This window comes from Polyodon spathula, chromosome 11 (genome assembly GCF_017654505.1).
Source record: "Polyodon spathula isolate WHYD16114869_AA chromosome 11, ASM1765450v1, whole genome shotgun sequence".
Lineage (NCBI taxonomy): Eukaryota > Metazoa > Chordata > Actinopteri > Acipenseriformes > Polyodontidae > Polyodon > Polyodon spathula.
The window spans coordinates 15,392,658-15,413,192 of record NC_054544.1 but is presented as its reverse complement, the minus strand read 5'-3'; the positions used below and the strand labels follow the sequence as shown (position 1 = coordinate 15,413,192).

The following is a 20,535-nucleotide window of genomic DNA, read 5'->3' as shown; positions in this document are numbered from 1 at the left end:
AACATGTATGCACAGTACTAAAATAGTACATACAGGGAAATGAAAAAACAGCCAACTGACCTTTAACTACTACAGAAGCAGAACACTTTTGCACTCCTGCATCATTCTTTGCCTGACAAGTATACTTTCCACTGTGCTGTGTATGCACACCTGTCATGTACAGGGTAGCAATTTTGTTATCACAACTCATTTTTATATGTTCCTCCTCTGTGACTTCATGATCATCCTTTATCCAAGACACAGTTATTGGCATTGAACCTTTAAGGGTACATTGCAGGGCAATATCACTCCCTACAATGGAGCTAACATTTTCAACCTTCTGTACAAATGATGGAGGTTCTAGAGAAACAACAAATGCAAGACATAAATAAAATTCAAATGAATTTGGCGTTTATCAGAATATGCACAGAAAGACATATCCAAACTGGTTATATTATCTATATGCTACCAACCTTTTAATGTAACTTGGCAATCACAGGATGCATTTCCTACATCATTAGTAACTGTGCATTGATATTTGCCAACCTCTGTGGCATCGCACTTCAGAATGTGAAGGTTGACTGTGCCATTCTGGCAGGTTATTTTGTACTTTTTGCTACTTCTGATAGGTTTACTGTCTTTGTACCATGCCACATCAAATGGAGCTGAGCCAGACAGTTCACCTTCCAAAATAACATCAGAACCTTTTACAATTTCCCTGGATTCAACAGCCTTTATAAAAGCTGGGGGTTCTAAAATAGAAGAGTAGAATGTTATTATATTGTACACATATGTTCGAAATTTGCAAAAAAGCTTTAAGGTTAAAGGACTGCCAGCTGACCTTTGACTGTAACTGTGCTGCTACATCTATCACCACCAGCTTCACTATGTGCTTCGCAGATGTAATCGCCACTGTCGTCGATGCTAGTATTGATAATCTCCAGGACTGCTACAGAATTTGTGAAGGACATTCTGTACTTATCACTAGCACTGATTTCACTGTCATTCTTGAGCCATTTAATTTTTATCTCAGGAGTGCCAGTTACTTTACATTCCAGTTTAACTGAAGATCCATTCATTAACAGTTTTGAAGGGTCCAGTTTCTTCACAAATGATGGTGGCTCTATGAGATGGAAGAGCAGTCATATGAATAAAGGAAAACATACAAAAAGAGTTTGTGAATTACAGAGAAAAAAGAAGAAGAAGAAGAAGAAGAAGAAGAAGAAGAAGAAGAAGAAGAAGAAGAAGAAGAAGAAGAAGAAGAAGGCACCTTTTACAAACAAGATAGCGGTGCATGCCACCTTGCCAACATCATTGCTGACTTCGCAAGTGTAGTTGTCTGAATCAGAAGGTTTCACAGAATGAAGCTCCAGAAAACTTGATGATGTTTCTTTTTTGATAAAACATGCTCCACCTGTTGTTAATTCCTTATCCCCCTTGAACCACTTAATTTTCAATGGGGCTGTTCCATTGAAAGAACTTCTTAAAATCACAGTGGAACCAGGTATAACATCTTGTGAATCCAACTTGACAGAGAAGTTTGGTGGCTCTACATTTATATAAAAATATAGTAGTAAAGAAAAATATTAGTTTTATTAAAAAAAAAAATCTACTTACTATACATTCTTGGTTCAATAAAATAAATGAATACAGAAATTAAGGCTATATTTTAATGTAACAATGGAAAAGATAAGCTTTGAAATCTACATTAAGTCTCAGACCTTTTACAACGACAGTTCCACTGCTTTCTTTGTTTCCTGCTACATTTGCTGCTCGGCAAGTATAAATTCCAGCATCCTTCATTTCTAATTGACTTATTCCCAGTGATGCTGTGTTTTCCTGGAATGTCATTTGGTATTTTACACCAACTGATATCTCTTTTTCATCTTTGTACCAGGAAATGGTCATAGGCTGAGAACCAGAGACTTTACATTCCATCTTTACACTGGTACCTACAACGCCATCCACTTTCCTTAATGGTTTTACAAAAGATGGAGGAATAATCCGATCTGTTTGGATAACAAGAGTTTGTGACTATCAAATCTGCAATGCAATTAAAAAATAACTGAACATGAAATGAAAGATGTAAAGGTGAGTACTAACCCAGTACAGTAATAGAAGAAGCACATCTGTCATTTCCAACACTGTTTGACACTTCAACCATGTATTCACTGCTGTCCGCTTTTTCTGCTGCATAAATCTTTAAACTGGCAACGTTATCCTTAAAGCTTGTTTTGAATTTTCTGCTGGATGCCATCTCTTTTCCTTCTTTAAACCATCTGACTTTAAGTGATGGGCTACCTGCTACAGTGCATTCCAAAGTTGCTGCCTCCCCTGCTGTCACACTAATTGATGCCATTTTTTCTACTATTCTGGCCGGTTCTATAAAGAGATTCAATAATTTTTATTGAGAATAAAACATATATACTGTATATGTATATGCATATCTACTAATGCATTGTACTAACCTTTTACTGATACAGCTGCTTCACACTTTTGAAGCCCTGCATCATTCTCAGCTTGACATGTGTATTTCCCACTATGACTAATCTGAACAGTCATTATTTCCAGGGTGGCGACACCATTTTCAAAAGCCGTAGTGATAAAATCATCATTTTTCACTATCTCATTATCCTTCAACCACTTAATGGAAATAGGCACTGAGCCTCTCACAGTAGATTGCATCTTAACAGGACTTCCCAACATTGCAGTAACATTTTCAATCTTCTTAACAAATGAGGGGGCTTCTAGATTTAAAGAATAAACGTCTTTAATGCAAGACATTTAATAAAAACAAATGTAAATCTACACTAAAATGTAAAAATTCTTCCTTTGAAGATGGACAATGTAATGTATTTTACTAACCTTTCAACGTTAAAGTTGAGCTGCATGAACTCTTGCCCACATCATTTGTTACAAAACATTGGTAATCTCCAGCATCTGCTGTTTCAAATGAAGTAATTTCTAAAGAGGTAATAGAATCTTGATAGATAATGTTGTGTTTTTTACCAGTTTTAATTGGCTTTCTATCTTTAAACCATTTCACTTCAAATGGCGCTGTACCAGCAATTTCACATTCAAGTGCAGTATTGGTGCCCTTCATTACTTCTACTGGTTTTAATTCTTTAATGAAATATGGTGGTTCTACAAAAAAAAATATTAATTGCAACAGTTTTAAAGCTCCTTGGATAACACAGTTTACATGAAAGGTTTAAATTCAAGTAACACAAGATTTGAACAATAAAACAACAGACCTTTGACTGTTATCTTGGCACTGCAGCTCTCGCAGCCAGCTTCATTTAGTACTTCACATGTGTAGCTTCCACTGTCATCCGCACTAACTTCAAAAATTTCTATGACTGCCAAAGCATCTACAAATGTGATTCTGTATTTGTCACTGGTACTTAGTTCCTTGTCATTCTTAAACCAGGTAACCTGCAGTTCAGGTGAGCCTTTAACAGAGCACTGTAGACGGGCTGCCACACCCTTTTTCCACAGAATCTTGGGCTCCAGTTTCTTAAGAAATGATGGGGGTTCTAGAGAGAGTATTTTAAAAAGTGACGATACCATATTCAACAGAAGACAAAATACTAGAAAATGATCAGAAGGATGCATAAACTAAGTAACATTTCTATTAAGAGCTGGAAATCCAAAAAGAAAGGACAGACCACACAATAAACTATACAAATAAACCGGAAAATAAAAGAAATTACCTTCTTAGTAACCTTACTTTAAAAGATGTGGCTGCAGCAACAGCCTTTGTGAGAAACCAGTTGATCTTCATGAATTAAACTGTTGTTAGTACATTATCTTGAGTATCACACTTACCTCTCACTGTTACAGAGGCAGAGCAGGTGCTACTTCCAGCGTCATTTGATGCAGTGCAGACATATTTTCCTGAATCTTTGAGTTTGGCATTTAGAATTTCAAGAACTGCTCCCTTGTCTTCAAATGTAATTTTATAATCCATACTGAGATGGAGTTTTTTACCATCTCTGCTCCAAGTTATACATACTCCTGTGTCTTCGTCCACCTGGCATTCAAGCCGAATGATGTGGCCAACAGCCACCTGTAAGGGCTCAAGTTTCTTCACAAACTGTGGTTTATCAATAACTCTTAGCTCAGCACTACAGATGTCGGTTCCAAATGCATTTGTTGCCTTGCAACTGTAGATGCCCTTGTTATCAAGCTGAAGACTAGGAATCTCAAGAATATTATTTTTCTTGTCAGTTGAGATTTTGTAGTTCCCGTCTGAAGAAATGTCAAGACCGGCTTTCTGCCATACAATATTCATCGGTGGTGAACCAGTCACAGCACATTGAAATCTTGCAGGCTTCCCCACGTATAAAGTCATTGGCTCTGGTCTAGTTACAAAGACCGGAGGAAAAACTTCTAAAAAAATAAAAAGCCAAATTATTCTTTGTTTATTAATTTTTTTAAAGACTCACAAGATATAGCGGGCATTTGATCAGCCCAATATATAAACAAGATACACCAAGAAGGCAAGAAAGCAAGAGAAAACTATTGCAAGCCTACTTTAATGTGGTTCTTTATCACAGCAAAAAAAAAAAAAAAAAAAAAAAAAACAATAAAAGTATGTCTTAAATCAAGAAAGTTCCTTTCATTTTAAACCAAGTAAACAGAAAGGGTACCCTGATGCTAAATAAAGCAAAATATAGGCAGTGCTTACCTGATCTGTTGCCATCAATGTTTGTACAAAGGTTAAAACAAAAGAGATTTTTGAATAAATACAAAAAAACAACATTTTAATACCACAGAACTCAGTAGGATAAATAAAGCAGTCACCTAAATGATTTCTATGAAACAAAAGATGATCCACTTACCAGTTACGGTTACCGATGCTGAACAGCTGTCACTGCCTTGCTGGTTTGAAGCTGTACAGGTGTATTCACCACTGTCTGATACTTGGGGTTTTGGAATTTCCAAAGTAGATGTGTAGTTTTTGCTAACAATCTTGTACTTGTCACTCTCTCGAACTTCATTCCCAGCCTTAAACCACTTAAATGACACGTTTGGAGCGACTTCAGTCTCACACTCAAACTTTGCAGGGTTGCCAACAGTGACCTCCAAGGACTGAATTTTCTTCTTGAAGACCGGAGCGGCTAAATTTTAGGGGAGGGAAAAAAAATCATGAGTGTCTTAGCAAAAAGTGATGGGTAAACTGTTGTTTAAGGTAATGTTAAAAAATAAAGTGATCAACTGGAACAAAGATGATGGGGTGAAAAAGTAGTCCAGGGAGTGACAGTGAGAAGAAATGGTTGCTGTAAAAAGGTTAAAAGGAAAGAAACCATCTCCATTTTAGAAAATGGAGATTCAGTGAATAATGAACAATGACTGCGATATGATGCCCAGAGACATGCATATCCGTGTAGTTTTTTGTGATATTTTGTGCAAAATGGTGAAGAGATGATATGGAAGAACAAATAAAGTGCAATGACTGGGTGCCCTTTTTTAAATACACAGTGAAAACAGAAGTGAATCAGTGGAAAAAAAAAAAACCAACAGTGAAGTGGATATGGGGATGAATGCTACTGAAATCGTACTTATGAACAAAGTTAATGATTAGATTAAGTAAAATAAAAATCTTAAAGATAAATAGATAATACAGCATACAATCTGACTAAAATTAATCAAGATAATTAAGAAGAAATAATCTGTCAAATATTAAGATAAATATATTAAGTCAAATAAAGAAGTAAAAAATAGAATAGAAGATTGAAGACTTAAAGAAAGATAAGAAGTTATGTGGGTTGTTAATGATCTTTTATTAGTTATGTCTGATGTAATCTTTTAAATATTAATCTTATAATGTAGTTAGTGATTAAAATCAAATGTGAAGTAAAATGAAGTAATATTTATATCCCCATAATCCAACCTCTTAATAAAACTGTGAGTTTTGATGATGTAGTGGTCTTTCCAGCTTCATTCACTGCCTCACAGATATACTCTCCTTCGTGCTTCTCCTTGACTGCTTTGTTGATTACTAGTGTGTAAGTATTGTGGTCCTTAAAACATTTGAACTCTTTGCCTGAAGTAACCTGTTTACCATTGAAAAGCCAGTTTACCTTTTTAACCCTTGTTATAATTACACTAAGATTTACTTCGCTATCCTTCTCTGCAGCAACATCTTCTAGTCCCTGACTAATGATGGGATAACCCTTGGTAGAATGTTCTGAAGATATTGTCATTTCTTCTTTTAAAATTTCTTCCCTTCTCCCTTTTTTTATAAGAATGTCTACTGCCTGTTCAACAGGAATTGATGTTGAAGGTACTTCTGTGGTAATGTCTGCAGCTCCAACATCTTTCTGATGAGTTTTTACCACCTCCTGAATATCCCTTTTTGATTCTGTGGTTACTTTAATCATCTGTGCTTGTGAACTTTTTGAAAAAGAATCAGTTGACTCCTGCAGCAGAGCAACACCTTGTGTCATTACTGTTTGGAATGAGGGTTTGTCTTGGGTCTTAAGATCAGCTGACTGGGTGCTTGGTTTTGCAATGTCTGAAGCACTCTCTGCAATGCCAACCATTTCCACGAGTGGTGATATAACTTCTTTGGAAGGTGCACTGCTAACAAGTAATCTTTGAGGTCTGTCAATTTGCATGGTGCCTGGCTGTTCTGAAGACAGGACATGTTGCTCCTGATGAACAATTGAATGAAAGGCAGCTTGAAGTTCACTTTTCAAATCGGCTGTCTGGGGATACTGTCCTTCAAAAGCTAAGGTTATCTCCATAGGTGGGGAACTACTAGTTGTAATAAGATAGGTAAACATGGTATATTTGGGTTCTTTGCGTACCTTTAGTTCTGTTACCTCAATATCATCTAAGTGTTCTAAAACCTCTGCCAAAAGCAAAGGCTGTTCACTGGCTATGGCAGATTCAAGTGCATTTTTTAATTGAGTTCTGATGCTCAAAGTGAAAGCTTTGGGCGTTTGGAGAACAAATGTAAGTTCTTTTGGAAGGGTTTTACTTTCAAGGATCTCATGTGCCTGGAATGTCTCTTTTGGTTGCCTTTGTACCTTAAGAGCTGTTGCATCTGAACTAGTTATGCCTTCAGAATGCTCTCCAATAATGACCTGTGTTTCCTCCATCAATAACGGAAGCCTCACAGATTGACCTTCTTGAATCCTGACGGCAAAGTCTTCTTCTGCTGCTTCTAATATAATGGTACTTTCTGTGGAAATGGCTTTCTCTTCAATATGAACAGACTCAGAGGGGAATTTAGGTTCATACTTAGTCTTACAAGTAACTTTCTCTGTTCCTTTAAAGGTATCAGTATGGCCCTCCTCCAAAGTTTGATTATCTACTATGGTCGATAACTGCAGGACATTCCAATGATCTTCTTTTTTAACTAAAGCACGCTGATGTTTTACCTCACAAGCAAATGGACTTTCTTTTGGCAGTTGAACCGATTCTGTAATTACCTGAAGACAAGTCTGTGGAAGAGGCTCGCTTTTACACTCTGAATGAATACCCGTCACTGACACATCAAGGTCTGTGGAATAATCAGCTGAAAATTCCCTTTTCTCTTCTGCAATTACTGCCTGCCTACGTGCTTTCTCTTGTTTCTGTACTGCTACTTGGGGTTCAGGCTTTTCGAAGGAAAGTACACCTTCCTTTGGGAGCATACATTCTGTTTGTACAGACTGCAGATGTAAAGTAGTGGGGACCTCTTTTGTTGACTGAATTGAGACTGCACTCTGTTTGGAAGAAAATTGTGAAGTAAATTCATAAGAGATAGATGTTTGCTCATCTGAAATTAGGGAAGAAAGCAAAGTGGGGCTTTTTCTAACTTCAGCGTGCTCCTCAGGAGGCGCCTCAAAATTAAAAGTGGCTTCACTGGGCAATGTGTCTTGTTCACTTATGACCTGCAAATGCAAAACCTGTTCACCTACTTTTTGTGATTGAACAGACACTGCACTATCTAACCCAGCAATCTTCTTAGTACGTTCAGCTGTGAACTGCTGTTTCTCTTCAGCAGTTAAAGCTGATTTTAAAAGTGCACCCATAGTTGCTGATATCTGCTGCTCATTTGGTCTTTGCACTTGAAAAGTCTGCTCTTTTGTTAGGGATTTTGGTGTTTCAGTGACAGGCCTTAGCAGTGGTTTTGACAATTCCTTTACTACGGTTGCTTCCATGGCAGCATCAAGAGTTGTAAGCTCACTGGTATGGGCCTCATTAAATTCCTGCTTCACAGTTGCTACAGCTGTGTGCACTATTTTAACACCTTCATTCACATTGCTAACCCTTTCTAACTCTGGCTTTTGAATAACAAATGTTACCTCTTTTGGCAGTTGCATCTTACCTTCTACATGGTGACTATATACAATATGTTGTGGTTCAGGTTTTGTCACTGCAAGTTCAGCCCCTGTCTCCAGAGTTTCTGCTGTCACACTAGTTAAAGATAATACTTTCTCAGCAACTGCTGACATAAGTTGTGAGGGTCTTTCTTTAGTTAGTTCAATCTCAATCACCTCTGGGCTTTGCATTTGCTCATAGTGCTGCTCTCTAAAGCCATGGCTTTCCTGAACAGAAGTTGCGAATGCTGCAGTGTGCAGTTCCCTCATCATTGGAACACAAGACTCTGGTACAGCTGCACCAGTGGAGACTGTGATCCTCTCTTCAATCTCATGAGATTGTTGTATGGCAGCCTGGTGGGTGGGAACATGCTCTCTGTGCAACGTTGCTGCGGAGACTACTACTTCCCTTAATGAGTCTACCTGTTCACTACTTATAGCTTGTCTTTCCTCAGTGCCTATAGTGTACACCATCTGGTGTCCATCTTGGAGTTCTGCCCTTGCCCCGCCTGCTAAATTTACCATATATAAACTGGATTCTGTAGCTTGTTCGCCTGCTGACACTATATATCCTTTTTTCTTTTGAACAACTTTCTGTTCCTTGTGCCAAGAAATAGCAAATTTATCTTTAAACACAAGCAACTCAGCACTGGAGGTGGCTTCCCCAGACTGGTTGAATGCTCTACAAGTATAAAGACCACCATCATCTTGTTGAACTCCATTGACATTAAAGTGACCAGATCCATCAGGATTGTGTACAATGCTGAAGTAGATGCTTGGTTGAACTTGGTATCTTCCCTTAAACCACTGCACCTCAGGCATTGGGTCCCCTATCACTTTATATTCAAATGTAGCTTGACTTCCTTCTGTGCATTGCACAGGTTGTAGTTCTTTTATGAAGCAAGGAGGACATCTGGTCACATTATGCATCTTCTCCATTTGCACCTTGTGTTCCTCTTCAGAAAAAACAGACTCTTTGATGACCTTCTTTTCTACTAATTTCAAAGTTGGTGGGCTTGCTGAAGGCTTTTTAAATTCTCCCATAGCTTCCCTTGGCCTCACTTGTAAAAATGTACTGCAAAAGCACTGGCCAAGAATATTGCTTGCAGAGCAAGAATACTCACCTATATCTTCGAATTTTACATGGGGGATAATCATGACATACTCCTCATTTTCTTGAACAAACTTATAATCTGCTGAAGGAGTCAACTTTATTCCATTATGAAACCACTGAATTCTGGGTTTGGGAATGCCAGTAACTATGATAGAAAACCTAGCTTCCTCCCCTACACTAATCTCAGCATGGTCTAGTTGCTTAATAAAAACTGGTACTTTTGGCTTTTCATGTTTCTTTTCAATTGTGCTGGAATAAAGGTTCTTAGGTTCTGGCTTGAGTTCAAATGTTTTGCCTTTGTCAGATAACTGAAGGCCACTGCTGTAGGTTTCTTGTTTCTCTTCACCAGTTGTCGTGAGAGCCAAGCTAGAAAATTCTGTACAGAAAATAATAAAGTCAAAGGTTTACTAAATACATTCATATTTTGCCTTTTAATATACTAATGGAGGTATACAGTGAACATCTGAAAGTATGCAATGAAGCATCTCCAACTTATAAAACATTCTACAAAAAAAGATGGTTTTAGAATTAAAAAAAGACAAATTCAAAGCTGTAATTTTCTTCTTCGATCTTTATTTAATTATACAGCCTTGTAAATGACAAATCAAATACAGCAGATAAACTATAAGAGCAAACAAATGTGTACAAATATAATCATATTAACTATCACATTTTTTAAAGTTGTTTTATGCCTTCATTTCTTTTCCAGATTCAGTCACATTGGACCAATGTATTATGATTGCTACATCAAAATTTAGTTTGCACATTTTATTTTTTTGTAAATGTAAATTAAACCTGTTATGCTAACTCGGCACTTATGTTTGAGGATTCAGAAGAGTGCCTAAGTTGTTTATTACTAGTTTTGTAACATTAAAATTATGTTATTTTTTTCACAAAAAAAAAACCAAAACAGTGTAAATACTTGGATAACTCAAGCATGCTGTATCATGACTTTTGTTATATATTGTAACGTGTACCTTCCAGACAAAGATCCAAATTAAATGTTATTAAAAAAGAATAATTTAAACTGAAAAGCTTACAGTATATAAATGATTTGACTGACTGGGTTAATTACCAACTGCAGTTTAGAAAAAGCATTTTAAATAACTAAACAGATTTAAGTCAAATAGTAGACTATACAGCAGCAGAATATTACTATAAGCAAATCAGTATATCCTTTATACCTGTACAGGGAATGGATAAAGGCTGTGATCAAATTAGTTTTACCATACTAGGTACTTTACACCTACACGTTTCACCTTTACTTTGAATTTTCTACATTATTTAGAAAATATGAAATGGCTGAATTCATAAAAGAAAGTCAGTATAATAGACCTGTATAGCACTAAAAAGACTCTAATTACTGACTGCATTACTATTATTATTATTATTATTATTATTATTATTATTATTATTATTATTATTATTAGCAACTACAAAATATATGTGTTTACTCCCAAAAATGTGTCCATATCACACTAAAATCACAACAAAATAAATCAATAAATCATAATCTGTATAGTAACTTACACTTAGGATTGAGACAGTTGCACACAATTATATAAAAGGAATTATTACACATGCATTTAGTAGTGAGGCACAATAAACAGTCTTTCTTTAGATCTACATGTTATTTCATGTCACCATTTATCCATTTACAAGAACAGTATAAAGAAGATAAGATCACATACAATTGTTTGCAAAATGACACTGATGAAAATAAACTGTTAACATTCAATCTCAGGTTAATGTACTACTGTATGTTTCATTTAAGCAAATTAACACTGGAACTGTTTGGCTAAATGTAATAACTGCAAGTACTGGCAATTCCAGGGATACAGAACCAGCTTTACGGTTTAAGCAAAAGTTGCCAAATAAAAAGTGCAGTAATGCATTTTCTTTTCAACATTGCTATATGTTTCTATGGCATGCTCATGTTTGATTTTAGTGAAGCGATATGATACACCAATACAGGGTTTAAAACTGTTTAAAAAACTTTCAACAAGCCAACTGTTTCAGTAGACCCTGCTCTGTTTGAAACTATACATTTAAACTCACCAGCGTCACTTTTGGTAACATTTCTAATTATCAAGTTAAAGCTGCCAGACTTTTTTTCTTCAATAATATACCTGCCTTTTTTAATTAATTTACCATCCTTGTACCACTCAGCACTAGGCTTTGGGGTACCACTCATTAAACACTGAAGCACCAGTGAAGTCCCTACAGCTGCAGTTAGGTTTGTCAGGGGAAATAAACATTTTGGTGGTGTTTCTGTGACCTGAAACTGAAAGCTACAAGCGTCCGATTCTTTAGCTTTAAACTCAATCATGTCTTCCCTGGAAGGTTCAGCAAACACATCAAAATTAATATTGACACATTTCTCCCCCTGCTCCTCATGTTCATTGTCAGTCATGGCTACAAGCCTTACAGCTTTTTGGGAATTATCAGTTTCATGTTCAAACTCAAACTCCAGTTCTATTTCTGAGGTCTGATTTGTTTGCACCACTGAACTGCCCATAATCAAATCAAACTTCTGAGGCTGGTATCTGGCACTCCCTAATGATATTGCAGTTACTTCTCTCCCTCTTCCCTTTGCAAAAAACAATTCAGAGTTAAATACAACAAGAGACGCTTTACATGTTGTTTCTCCGACTTGATTTACTGCTTTGCATGTGTAGATGCCATTATCATAATTGCATACATTATAAATCCTAAGAATATGATTGTCATTCTCTGATGAATAAACATATTTCCTACCATCTTGTGGGATACGAACAGTATCTTTGAACCATGTCACACTAGGAGGAGGAATTCCTGTCACTGAGCACTCAAAGACAACATCAGTATTTTCTGCGGTCTCTACATCAAATATTGGGTTGATAAACCGAGGGGGCATTTCTGTCACCTCAAAGGCAATTTGCAGGTCTTCACTTTCTTGTGTTACAAAGTCTATGCTGTTTTCCTCAAAAAGACTTGGAAGAACATCAAGAGAGATGATCATATTTTTGTTGTCAGGGGTAAATTCTGGGATTGTGATTATTTTGACCTGCTTCTCAAATTCCTTTACGTCATTCTCATCCAGTTCTACTTCCAATAAAATTTCTTGGGGAGAAGGAGATCTTGATGTTGTATCATCTTCTACATCAAACTCTATCACATGTTGATGAGTTACTGCAGGGGGCATTGGCATCAATCTTGTATCCTGCGATATAACCTCCACCTGGCCTAGACTTTTTGCTTCCCCTATAGTGTTAACTGCTTCACAAATATACTCTCCTTCATCAGCCTTGCATATATTTTGGATTTGCAAAATACACACATCACCTTCTCTTTCCATTTTCACCCTCTGGTCTGTATTTAACAGAATTTTACTTTTATACCATTTTACCTCTGGAGTAGGAATTCCAGTCACCTCAGCAAAAAATGATAGCATGCCCATTTCACAAACCCTTTTCCTTGATAATGGTTTAATGAAAGCTGGTGGAATGCCCTGAATTTTGGGCTCCATTTCCTGAGGTGATCCAAATGCTCCTGAACTACGTCCTTCTGTAACTGAGCTTTCTTCCAAGCTAAATGTGAGCGGCGTTGTTTCAATTCCTTCATCTTCTGGTGATCGGAATATCTTTGGTGGGGAAAACAGCCTGTCAAGCATGACACCAGAAGAGATTTTTTTACTCTCAGCAGGTGAGAACAGGTATTGGGGAGGTGTTACATACCCCTCAGGAGTTCCACAAGGTGTATGGAAAGATTCAGGTGACTTTTTAGATTGAAAATTGTCCGCTGACGAAGGTGGAGTGTAAAATCGTTCAAGCTCTGCAATTTCATCACTGCACGTACTGCTAATTTCAATTGACATTTCAGATTCTGGAGACAGGGAACGTCCCCATTCAGGCTGCTGGTTATAGTAGTCATAGACAGCACTAAATGTTACCTCTTCAACTTCAAGTGAACTTATCCCAGCCTCTTGCTTAACAGTTCCCTCTACATTTTCCTGCATCTGTACAGGACTCATCTGGTGCCCTGCTGACATAAGATAGTCTGTTAGGGAAAAAGTAGTTTCATCACTTTTTTGTGATGCGTCAAGTATTGGTATTGACATCTTTGCAGAAACAGCTCCATGTAATTTAGAGTCTTCTACTGTTTCACTTTCCCATCCTTGAAACTTAACTCCTTCTGCAGCATTCTCCTTCACATACTTTGCAAATTCAGTGCTTCTGCTGGGCCCCTGCCGTTCTAACTCTCTACCTTCCTGTGTACTTGAAAACTGACCTGTCCCGACACTATGTGAAAGAAGGTATTGACTTAAGGAAAACGAATTTTCTTTTTCTGGTGTCTTTGATACTGCATCTGTTGACATTACATTTTGCTCTGGCATTATTGTTTCCCCAAGTGGACACTCAGTTGAATAGACACTGGAAAAAACAGAAGATTCAGGTTTAACTTCCAAAACTGTTGAACTGGCTGGAGGTTGATGCTCATCCTCCATCCTTTTACCAAGGGTAGAAATGGTGTTATGATGATGTACAACACTGTGCGCATGGGAACTATCTAGTGGACTAGACTTACTTTCAGGTATTCCAGTTTTATTTTGTACTCTTCCTCCTTCATATCCACCTTCATCTGAGAGACCCACAAAATGTCTTGTAGGAGTTTTGGTAACATTTTCTGATGCAGTTTGTTTTTTACACCAAATCGGCATTATTGCCTCAGGTTTTACTAGTTTGGGCACATTATATTCTTCTGTGTTTTCCTTTCCAGTGGTTTCAACTTCACTCAAACTGGCAAGTGAAATAAAATGACTCTCTGGGGTGTCCGGTGTATCAATGGGTCCAGTTTCCCTTAGCTGGTGTACAAAGCTTAGTGGAGCAGGCCCCTTTGAAATATTTAATGCATCACTTGGAACCCATTGCTTATGCTGATGAACATGTGGAACAGGCTCGAATGGAAGATTTGATGCAACTGTTTCTTTAATGTTCATTGGAACTGTGTGACTATGTTGATGGATAAAGCTACGTTGCTCAAGCTCTCCTGGAAATTCTGACATGTGTTTTTCCTTTTTATCAACTGGAAAAGTTTCTCTAAACTGTTGGATTGATCTACGTGGAACAGAATGTATTGGAATGCTCGGTGTAACCCTTTTCCTTACACCGGCTGTGGCGGAGTCACCGAAAGGGAAGATGGAGCCAAGTGGAACAGACTCTGTTGGCAGATCTGATAAACTAGTGTCCTTTGTTTCTATTGGAACTCCTTCCCTTACATATTGCATATACCTACGTGAAACAGACTCTTCTTGATAATCAGAAACAGCAGATTCTGTCTTATCAGCATCACCTACTTCTCTTACATTGTAGATTGACCTACTAGGAACAAGCTCTTCTGGAAAATACAATTCAGGGCATTCTTGAATTCTTTCCCTTAAATTAGACTTTATCTTAGGCTCAGTTGGAGCTTCAAACATACTTTTTATTTTTGAAACTTTGGTTACCGCACCCGATGATGCCAAACCACATCCAGTTATTTCTGTCACATTGGCTGAGTCCACTTCCTTTGAACGCAGTGGAATTCTGCGGTGAGACAGTTCTTCTGGTAGACAATGAGATTGTTCTCTTGATTCATCTTGTTCCCTTCCTATATTTCTATATTTTCTGATTTCAGAAATTGGAACACTATTTCTCTCAGAATGTTTCTTGATGCCAAGAGGTTCAAGAGGGTTTCTGTAGTCTGAGATTATATTTTCTTCAGTTTTTTCATTGGTTATTCTCCGGTTTCTTGAATGTGACATTGATACAAATTCCTGTAAATCATTTCCCTTTTCTTCTACATGTGACTTGTCCTGTATATGGACCATATATTTTGGTAAGTTTGTTGTGTCAAAAGAACGTTCTGTTTTATTTGTTTGATGTTCACTAATGTCTGTTGCATTATCCCTAGGATAAGTAAAACTGTGCTTTGTCGGTTCAACATTAAGATTAGATGCACTTTCCACCTCTCCAGTTTTGTTCTTAGCAATACACCTGTAGTTGCCTGAATCCAAATGGGAGACATTACTAATATATAATCTATACATTCCTCCTTCTTGTTCAAATCTGTATTTGCTGTTGTTGCTACTTAAGCATCTGTTGTTGTGAATCCACGTTGTTGTTGGTTCTGGGTCTCCAGATATAAGACATTCAAACATTACTGTTGCTCCTTCTACACAACTTGTGCTCCTCATTTCTTGTATTACCTGTGGGGGTTCAGAAGCAACATCAAAAGAAAATGTAAATTTATGCTTGGTTGTTTGTGCAAGTTTATCTTGGGGTGAGCCATCTGAGATTCTCTCAATTGGTTCAAATGATTCTTTCATCTCATCATCTTGCTCGGGAACTGGTGTAGGTGCAGTTATCATAATCTCAACCGAACCTGAAAGGAGAGATGAGTCTGAATGTCGTGCTCTTGGCAAGACTGCTTGGGGGATCTGCAAAGTTGATCTGAAATCTTCACCTGGGTCTATGTAGGACTCTAGTTCTTCTTCTATCATTCTATCAAGTTGCTCTTCAGTCATCTCTGCTGCCTCAGTTACTTGAACCTCACAGGTGGTAACTGTTTCTTTGTTTATCAAACCCTTTTCTTTAATCTTTAGAGAAGCTGAAGTCGTAGCTGTTCCATACTGGTTAAATATTACACAAGTATACACCCCTTGATGTTCGTTGCTAGTATACAAAATAGTCAGGGTAGATTTGGCATCTGTTGTATGTATCTCATAATCTTGGTTTCGTGGTATAGGTCTATCATCTTTATACCAAGTAACTGTTGGCTGAGGATGTCCTTGGAATAGACACTCAAATGTGCATACTTCTTCTTTGGCAGCTTCTAATGACACTATTTCTTTATCAAATAATGGAGGGCGTGGTTGCCACTTTTTCATAAAATAGTTGACTTCCTTTTCTGGTTTTGTCATGGCTAGCTCAATCGATGTTTCACTTTCTTTTGCATGCAATACATATTCAGCTCTGTCAACCTGTGTTAGCTCAGTTGTAATGAACTTTTCTTCAGTTAAATCATCCTCCATCCCTAAAACTGTCTCTTCATATTGCTGTGCCATGTCTGCCATTTCTTCAGTCTCAGTCAAATCAAATACCATTTCATCATCTTTCTGGTCTTCTGGTATGTCTTGCTGATAGTTAAGTGGCAACTGGATCAAAGACTTCTCTGTCTGTAATGTGCTATCACCATACTTCTTACTTACAGTTTCCATCTCATGATCCATCTCAAGTTCAGTTTTCAATTCTTCATCATTATTATCTGGGAATCCTTCACTTAGAAATTGCTCTTTTAGGGTCTTGATTGTTTCTGATCTAGATGATTCTTGAAATGAAGTTACCTCATGTGGTGCTTCTGTTTCTACTTCTTGCATACCAAGGCCTAAGATTCTTTCCTTCCTAATCTGAAAGTCAGAGGAATTCTTACTAACACTTGATTCAGCCTGATCTGTTGTTTTTCCGTGTACATCAGACACAGAGGAAAGCTTGATTCTTAGTCGCCCCATATAGTCTGTGTAACTTGATTCACTCCCAACAGATTCAAGATCAAATTCAGATGATGATCGTGAAGAAAGAGAAAGTCTCTTCTCTCTGACAGCTCTCCGTAAAAGATGTAGCTTCACTTTTACATCTTCTTCAAGAAGACTTTCAGTGTCACTGAGCCTCTCTGACAAATGAGGAGAGCCTCGATCTGATGCGGTATCGCATAACAGAAGGTCCTGCTTTTTGGATGGAGATGAAGTTCTAAAATACATAGTACGCATCAGACCCTGTTTTGGAGATGGTTCTCTCAAAGGTCCTTTCATGGTATATTTCTTATCAAAAGGAGATCCCACACATCTAAGGTCTATCCTTAGCTTCGCCTCCCTCCTTTTCTCAACCATAGAATCTATACTTTCATGAGTTTTCTCTGACCGTCTAACAAAACTTAAATAGTTTACATTTTGTTCCTCAGCCAATGATACCAGCAATGAAGCAGTTGATTCTGCTGAACCTTCACTGTTAATAGCAAACACCCTGTAACTCCCGGAATCTTTATCCTGCACATTCTCAATTTCTAAAGTTGAATTATGAATGTGCATAGTACTTTCAGTTTTAATTACCCGACGAGTCTCTCTAGGAATTGGCCTGTTGTTATGAAACCATGAGATTTTGGGGGGTGGGCAGGCAATCAGCTTACATCGGAAAGCTACTGGCTCTCCCTCCATGACAGATCTGAATTTCAGCTTTTTAGTAAAAGAAGGCCTAATGCTCTCAGACCACGAACTTATGGAAGATGTTCTACTTGAACAACGATTTGCAGAAACCAATCCATGATCTAAATAGTCTTCAGTGTCTGAAAAAGCACCTCTTCTGTTTTCCAAATATTCTGTCCCACCGCTGAAGAATAATTCTAGAAAGAAGAAAAAGTGGTTTAATTCATTTTTTATTAAATAAGAAAAATTTAATTTAATGAAAAATGGAAAAAATATTTGAAATGGAATATTAATGAAAAATTAAATGCATGCAAGAGATCACAAGACCATAAATAAAAATTCACTCACCATATTTGTTCGAATAAACGCAAGACCTGGTTCTTTTTTTAAAGATTCTGACACGAGTATCGCTCGCTGTTTTGTTCCTTCTTCAAACTGTGGAAACTTCTTCATAAAAAAGCATAAATTTTCTCAAAATAAAATGTGTTTTGGGAATTTTCTCCTCTGCTTTTGGAGTGTCTGTTTGGTAAAATACTCTTACCTGACTTGCAGACAGCTGAATAAACGCCCTTTCTGATCCTTTTGATTAGACGGTAAATTGTTCAGGTATTTGAGTGAAAGAAACAAATCAATTGCCAATGGAGTATCAAAGACAATCACAAAAATGATCATGAGAAACACTAAAATTGTATGAGAAGGCGTTTATTCGAACTAATATAGTTGCTAGATTTCACAGTGTTATGTAAAAAGCAAGCAACATTAACCACATACCACTATCTGCAAGCCAGTCTTAGACATATGTGTGCAAGAAGAATGCATACCAGATGCATGGAAAATAAGCAATAAAAAGATTTGGCTAGTCCAATATCTTTTAAAGATGCATTTCCTAGAAGTCGGAAACTTTAAAAGAAACACATACCGAACCTTTAAATCTGAAAAAATATAAAATATAAATAAGTTGTTCAATATGTCATGCTCTAATGTAGGCATGTACTGATGCAAGATCCAAACTATTCCAAAACTGCTCCAAAGCAAGCAACACATATTAGTCAAACAAAAACTATGATAGAAATGTAAATAATAATAGATCTGAAATAAAAATCAGTACAAAAAGAAAACATTTAAGATATAAAACAAGGCTTCTCCTAAAAGAACGAATGAAGTTGTATACATGCAGCTTGTACTGCTGGTATATATCCCACAACATTTTGGACTAATTATAAAAATGTATCTTACCTTTTACTTCCAACTCAATTTTACGTTCAATCTCCTCTTGAATTACTTTCTTTATGTCTGTGAATAAAAGCAGAAAAGTCTGTAAAGTATTCATTCTGTAATAATGTTTTATTTCTTATACCACAGTGAATGTGATGTCCCATTTTGCATGTATCTTTTCAAAATAATTTATAAATGAGATAAAAAGGTACATGCTCCAAACTTATCAGCTTGTTTCAAACAAAAAATATGTACAGTTATATTTGTGCATATGGATATTTATTTTTTAAGATCATTTATGTTAATCCAGAGGTCTTCTGCAACCTTTGGTGTACTTCTGGAACATGTCTTATCATGCCTTAAATACTGTACGGTAAAAGGTTTTTTCATCCAAAAATGAATCCGATGAGAATTTAGACCTGGGATGCAAATGTGAAATGAATGATGAATTCACATTCAGAAGGACCAAAACATGCGGTTGCCAACCTGTCACCCTGAGATGTGTGCTGCACGAAGCTTCTCCTGCCGAATTGACTACTTTGCATGTGAATGTGCCAGCTTGACTGGGGTCAACTTTCTTTAAATTTAAACTGCACAGAGAGCCATCATGTTTCAAGTAACATAATGCAGACTCTTCAACAATCAACTGATTATAAAGCCAAATCACGCAAGGGGCAGGTACCCCCTTAATAACACAAAAGAGCGAAACATCATCTCCTTTTTTAACAAAAGTTTCTGGAGCCAGTTTTTGTAGGAATTCTGGAATGGTGGCACCAGTTTCTGGCAACTCCTCAAAGGGTACAACATCTGGATAGTAGTCTCTGCTTCTCTGCCTTTGTGTTCCTCTTGGTCTTTGGGTTGACGGTGGTGGAGGTCTTGAAGATTTCTCGGAGAACTTATGTTGTCCTTGGTCAGTGGGAATTACATGGGGGTCTCTGTCAGTTTTAGAACTTTTAGTGTCTGAATCAGAGGAAATTTTGTTTTTTGCTTTAGGATTTGCTTCTTTAGCTGGGTAAGAATAAAGTTAGGAAAATTATTATAGATTAAAAGCTATTATGTTTTAGATGCTATTTTAGCTGTCAATATTATGATATATTAGAGTGTCAGTGGATGTATGAAAATACTGTTAAAGCTGATGTTTAAAGCTCTAAGTTTATATTAAAACATTACATATTAAAAAAAAAAATAGTACTATAAATTATTTAGTTAAAACTGTGCTAAGAATTAAAAGCTGAAAGCATGACACAATAAAACAGGATGATATGAAATAATTCAATGCGGTAGCAAAAAACTCAACCACCTTCCACTGTAAGCTGTGCAGACGTTCTAGCTTCCCCAGATTTATTTTTTACTGCACATCTGTAATGGCCCTGGTCACCCAACTGGACATTTAGGATTGAAAGAGACAGAACACCTCCACTTTGAGAGCATTTCACTCTCTCAGATTCCGTCAGTGTCTTGCCGCTATGATCCCAATCTATCTCAGCATAAGGTTGACCATCAAATGAGCAGATGAACTGGGCCACCGTGCCTGTAGTCAGTCTAACATTACAGAGTTTTTGGAGCACTTTAGGACCCTTAAGGGCAATGGTCTCTGAGTGTTTCACAAAAGAAATTTCTTGTTGGGCCTCCAACTTTTTCACAGATGTAGTCTTCTTCACAGTGGACCTTTCAGAAGCACTTTCAAAGACTTG

The 20,535-nt window shown here is 37.1% G+C and overlaps 1 protein-coding gene across 1 annotated transcript in view; it reads right to left on the bottom strand.

Annotated features, from left to right (window-relative positions):
- Positions 1-20,535, bottom strand: part of ttn.1 (titin, tandem duplicate 1) — a 172,421-nt gene that overhangs the window by 124,911 nt on the left and 26,975 nt on the right. The window contains exons 41-53 of the mRNA XM_041263764.1: positions 18,863-18,919; positions 5,876-9,784; positions 4,824-5,102; positions 3,808-4,371; positions 3,234-3,515; positions 2,845-3,123; positions 2,448-2,726; positions 2,083-2,361; positions 1,701-1,988; positions 1,250-1,528; positions 821-1,102; positions 453-731; positions 61-339 (exon numbers count right to left, since the gene is read on the bottom strand). Coding sequence (XP_041119698.1) covers positions 61-339; positions 453-731; positions 821-1,102; positions 1,250-1,528; positions 1,701-1,988; positions 2,083-2,361; positions 2,448-2,726; positions 2,845-3,123; positions 3,234-3,515; positions 3,808-4,371; positions 4,824-5,102; positions 5,876-9,784; positions 18,863-18,919 — 7,335 coding nt within the window. The remainder of the gene's footprint in view (positions 1-60; positions 340-452; positions 732-820; positions 1,103-1,249; positions 1,529-1,700; positions 1,989-2,082; positions 2,362-2,447; positions 2,727-2,844; positions 3,124-3,233; positions 3,516-3,807; positions 4,372-4,823; positions 5,103-5,875; positions 9,785-18,862; positions 18,920-20,535) is intronic.